Source organism: Alosa alosa, chromosome 24 (genome assembly GCF_017589495.1).
Source record: "Alosa alosa isolate M-15738 ecotype Scorff River chromosome 24, AALO_Geno_1.1, whole genome shotgun sequence".
NCBI classification, from domain to species: Eukaryota; Metazoa; Chordata; class Actinopteri; order Clupeiformes; family Clupeidae; genus Alosa; species Alosa alosa.
In genome coordinates this window covers 24,216,822-24,221,821 of record NC_063212.1, presented here as the reverse complement: position 1 = coordinate 24,221,821, position 5,000 = coordinate 24,216,822, and the positions used below count along the sequence as shown (strand labels likewise).

Below are 5,000 nucleotides of genomic sequence, written 5' to 3'. Positions count from 1 at the left end.
AACATAGATAGAGAGAGAGAGAGACAGAGAGAGAGATACTTTGTATGTGTGTGAGAGTTTGTGTCTGTAAGAAAGAGACTGAAAAAGTGTGTATGGTATGTGTGTGTGTGTGTGTGAGTGTGTGTGTGTGTGTGTGTGTGTGTGTGTGTGTGTGTGTGTGTGTGTGTGTTTCTAATTGACTTAGGGCAACAATTTGAGTGCTCAAAGCGAGAGGGTTCGAGCAGAGCAGCCTGTAATTGCTGTTTTCTTATTTTTCTGTCTTTTGCAAAATAACACAAACCATTCTAGCTTTAATCAGCTCCCCATTACACAGCAGAGTGCTGCCTGTGGCCAAAACAGACACGCACGCACGCACACACGCACACACAGACAGTTGATGATATGTCCAATGACCTACCAGGCCGTAAACCATTTGCTGACAAACACCAAAATGTCACCGCACTAAATCGGCCTTTAGAAAGGCTTCTGTGTGTGAGTGTGTGTGTGTGTGTGAGTGTGTGTGTGAGGAGTGTGTGTGTGTGTGTGTGTGTGTGTGTGTGTGTGTGTGTGAGTGTGTGTGTGTGTGTGTGTGTGTGTGTGTGTGTGTCAACTCAGCAGAGTGCTGTCTGATCCATCTTCACCTCTTCATTTCCCAAAAAGACCTTTAACCACAGCAGCAAAAGTGCAGGCTGGCAGATCCCTCCATCTCTCCCATTGCCCATCTCTCTCTCCTCTCCTCTCTCACTCTCCTCTCTCTCTCTCTCTCTCTCCTCCCCCCATTGCCTCCCTCCCCTCTCCTCTCTCTCTCCCCTCTCCCTCTCTGTCTCATTCCCCCTCTCTCTCACTTCTTCATTTCTCTCTGTCTCTCTCTCTAACCCCCCTATCCTTCTGAATGTGCTGACTAACTGCAAGGGGCTGCCCATCTTTTCTGATGGCCAATAGGGTTGTGCCGATGGACGATATCATCGTCAGCCTATAGCCTACATTGGACCTAAAATATGTAGCCTAATGTCTATGTCTAATGTCTAATGTCCTATTGAAATATTATTGTTAGGCTATGACTAGGACATTCTAGCGCTTAAATATTTTTAATATACAGCGGGTGCCAAATGCGTCCTTCTCCTCTGTGTTATAATAAACAATTTCTTTCGTTAATTATAGGATGAGAAGGTAGCCTATTCATCTTTCACTGTAAGGCTTGTATTTCATGCATTTAGCAAAAGTCCCAGACAGCAGCGGAGTGGTAATCGGGATTGGTTCTTTGTAAAAGTGTTTTACTTCGCCCTCCTATAGCCTGGACTGGGCGAGCATAGCCCTTTACTTTCACTTCCCGCCGCCCTCATAGTCAGCATAGCCGGTAGCCTGATAACGTGGGATGCTGCATAGTGTCACTACTGAAGATTTTACATGAGTGACCACGATAGTAGTCTTAAGTAGTTTTTTTTCTAGGCCCAGCGTAGGGTTGGCAATGTGTAATATTCAGCTGGTTGGTGCACCGCGCAAGTGTTCAGATTGATTGTCTATCCGTCTTTCAGAACAATTTTCTGGAGCAGATCTTCCACACAACCCGGTAGCCTGGTCCGGTATGTCTCTCTTAGCTGTCCACTTTCAGGCCGTATAGCCTATATAATATATTTTTTATGTAGAAAATGATAAATGTATTTCTGTACAGACATATGGTAATTAACTAGATGTACCGCATAGCGGTACAAAATATTACCGCCGCTCAGTCCTGTACATCCGTTCATTGAAATAAATCACACTTCAATTTGTCTCCATCTTTTACTCCATCCCCCACTCTTGAAACTTTTGTGTATGCTTGTTTGGCATGCCTGAGTGTGTGTGTGTGGCTGCACAGAGAGTAGCCTACTGGTGCTGAAAAGGTGAATAGATTGTAGAATAGTCAAAGAAGATGTGGCATTGTTATTAAACCTTTAAAATCTCTAAACAATCACAAGTAGGGCAGTTCATCACAGTTCATCCATTGCAACTGGATTGATGAAAGGTCACTTACACCTGTAGGCTACATTGTATTTGGGAAAAGCAAAAGGTATCAGCATAATGTTATTTATTTATTTATTTATTTATTTAAACAAAACATCTCTGTCAGTTCCATGCCGTTTTCAACAGCTATCAAAACAAAAGGTCATTTTTTGGATGGATGGATTTTTTTGTGAATGTTTCTTCTTCTACATAAGATTTTTAGTCATCTTTAGTTCATGTAATACTTTATTGTCAATGCACAAATTAAGTAACAGTAGTCTGAAGCGTTATTGTTAATGCACAAATTAAGTAACAGTAGTCTGAAACGAAATGCTGTTTTACATCTAACCAGTGGTGCAAATAACTGACATGTCAAATGGGCCTTGATGAAATGCGTTAACACTAGACTGTTCATACACATTTTAACGGGCCAAAGTTGAAGACCAAGCTCAATCTGTTGTCCGTTATTGTTCGTGCAAATATAGGCTGATTCATGTTCCCTTGCATTGTGTAACTGAGGTCCATGGCTAGTCTGGCTTTCACCAGACCAAGCTCAATCTTTTAAGAAATCAAAAATAAATAAATAACAGCGGGCAGATCAGGCTGGGTTCACCCAGCCTAGTCCATCAGAGCACCCGATATTGTTTAATTTTTCGATTGAGATATCCATCTGGCTATTCTAAATGCAAAAATGCATCAGGGAGTTATGACAAAACTGTAACTAACAAACTAGATCCTAATAGAAAACTGTTAGCTTCCCTAAGCTACAGGTAGGCTTATAAGGTAGGCCTATTTACAACATAAATTGTCAATAGGCTATGCTGGCGACACAAATAAAATCTCCTTTGGAAACCAATGGCTTCACGCCTTACAGTATCAAAGCGGACTTAAACTGCCATATGTTGCGAAAGTTGTAATAAAATTCCGCGCAGCTCCATGAGTCAAGGAAAAGCGAATGAAGTAGCCACTTCTAAATGGGACCCACTACACAGTAGCTTAAGGTGTGTTGCTAAAGCAGCCATAATGAAATGAAAGGTGTCATTGTTTGGATACTTCACACACCGCGTGCTTTTTAATTTCACAGACTACAACTACCAAGCTGGAATCAAAGCACATCGATTCCCCTCTCACCCTGCCGCGCACTTAAAACAAAATAAACAGGCGTCTCAGTCTCATGCATGTATAGGCAAAACTGTATCAGACCCGGTTATAGCGTTGGTAAATCTTCCATTGCACAGAATGATTTTTTGTAGCCACGTGCAATAAATGACAGTCGAAAGATACAATTACAGTGCTGCTATCAATTTGCTTGGTATAACTGCATTTATAGTTTTCTACAAATGCAATCAATCAAATTGGCCTCCATCACTCAACCAACCTAATGGTAACATTACCTAGGTCCTTATTGATATTATAAGATTAACGGTACCTGCAGTAAAACCAAGCATGTCCGATAAACATCCTCAGATTTATTTAAAGCTTCAAGAAGAAATGGAATTACATTTTCATGTGAACATCATCCTATCCTTATTAGGCGTTCTCTGCGGTAAAGCTACAGTCCTTGTAGGAAGCGTCCATTGTTTTCAACCCACTTTTAACTTCCAACAAATTACATCTCACTGCAACGTCATGCATCTAGTGGACAAACGACTACTTATCGCCAATACTGGAAATGCAGCCATGATGATGATGAAATATTTATTTTGGCTTTCTTTTTAATCCTACTGAATTTGTAATTATGTATCGGCCGTTCTAATACCGATGGTATGTGGGTGCCTGTGTGTGTGTGTGCATGTGTATATGTGTGCATCTACAGGCCAATGAGTGTACAGTCACTAAATGTACACATAACCTAATTTTTTTTACCCCCATGGATGAAATTCTACGAAACTTGGCATCCCCAATGCCATCAATCATACATAAAATTTGGTGCAGTTCTGAACATCTTAACTGAAGATAGGGGCGATTAAAGCAGAAATAATATTGCATTTTCATTTTTTACCGGGGGTGCAAATCACAAATGGTGATTATGGGCCAGGTTGATGTGGGCCCTTGAGATAACATACCATAAAAGATTCTTCATCCTCAGTGCCCACGGTTCAGGTAGTTATTTAGGAAAAACTGCTTTTTGCGGTTCGGGGGGCCCAGCATGGAGTGGCCCGGGGGGGGCCAAGAAACAAAATTTTTCGTAAAAAGTCTAGTGGGCCTACATACCCACCAAATTTCATATTATGCCCGATGGTTGGTGTCCCGGTATCGTTGACCAAAAATTCAGGAAGTAAATGGCGGGGAACTTTGACAATCCCTATATGACCGCTTCGCTAGCGACGGTCATAATTAGTGTTTACAACCCCCAACGATATCATCGTCCATCACAATGTTTTACTGAACACATCGTCAAATGCCAATTTAGGGGACTAGCCCAACCCTAATGGCCAAATGTGTTCCTCTTCAAACACACACACACACACACACACACACACACACACACGTGCAGACACACACACATAGACACGCACAAACAAACACACAACGCACGCACAAACACACAAACACACATGACAACCCCACAAAGGTTAACAAAGAAAATCCAATAGAGACATACTGTATACACAGTATATGAGTCACGCCACAAAAGCCCCCAAAAGTCACTACAGCTTCTGCATGTGGGCAAACGCATACTCACGCACACACACATGTGCACGGATGCGCACACACACACCACACACACACACACACACAGACACACACACACACACACACACACACACACAGACACAGACACAGACACAGACACAGACACACACACACACACACACACACACACACACACACACACACACACACACTGACTGAGCTGTGAGGAGCTGAGGCCTTACCTTTGTTGTTGTAGACGTCTAGGTAGTTGGGGGCGGAGAAGATGGTAATGAGGGAGGGGAAGCCGGTGGTCTGGCTCTTCCTGTACATGCGGTATCTACAGAGGGACACAGGGGGCGCCAGTGAGCACAACACGCATCAACACCCAGCACATTAACAAC

General features: G+C 42.6%; 1 protein-coding gene across 7 annotated transcripts in view; it reads right to left on the bottom strand.

Annotated features, from left to right (window-relative positions):
• Positions 1 to 5,000, bottom strand: part of LOC125289293 (serine/threonine-protein phosphatase 2B catalytic subunit alpha isoform) — a 145,527-nt gene that overhangs the window by 30,444 nt on the left and 110,083 nt on the right. For all 7 annotated transcript variants that reach the window (XM_048236042.1, XM_048236045.1, XM_048236043.1 and 4 more), the window contains exon 8: positions 4,842 to 4,936. In XM_048236042.1, coding sequence (XP_048091999.1) covers positions 4,842 to 4,936 — 95 coding nt within the window. The remainder of the gene's footprint in view (positions 1 to 4,841; positions 4,937 to 5,000) is intronic.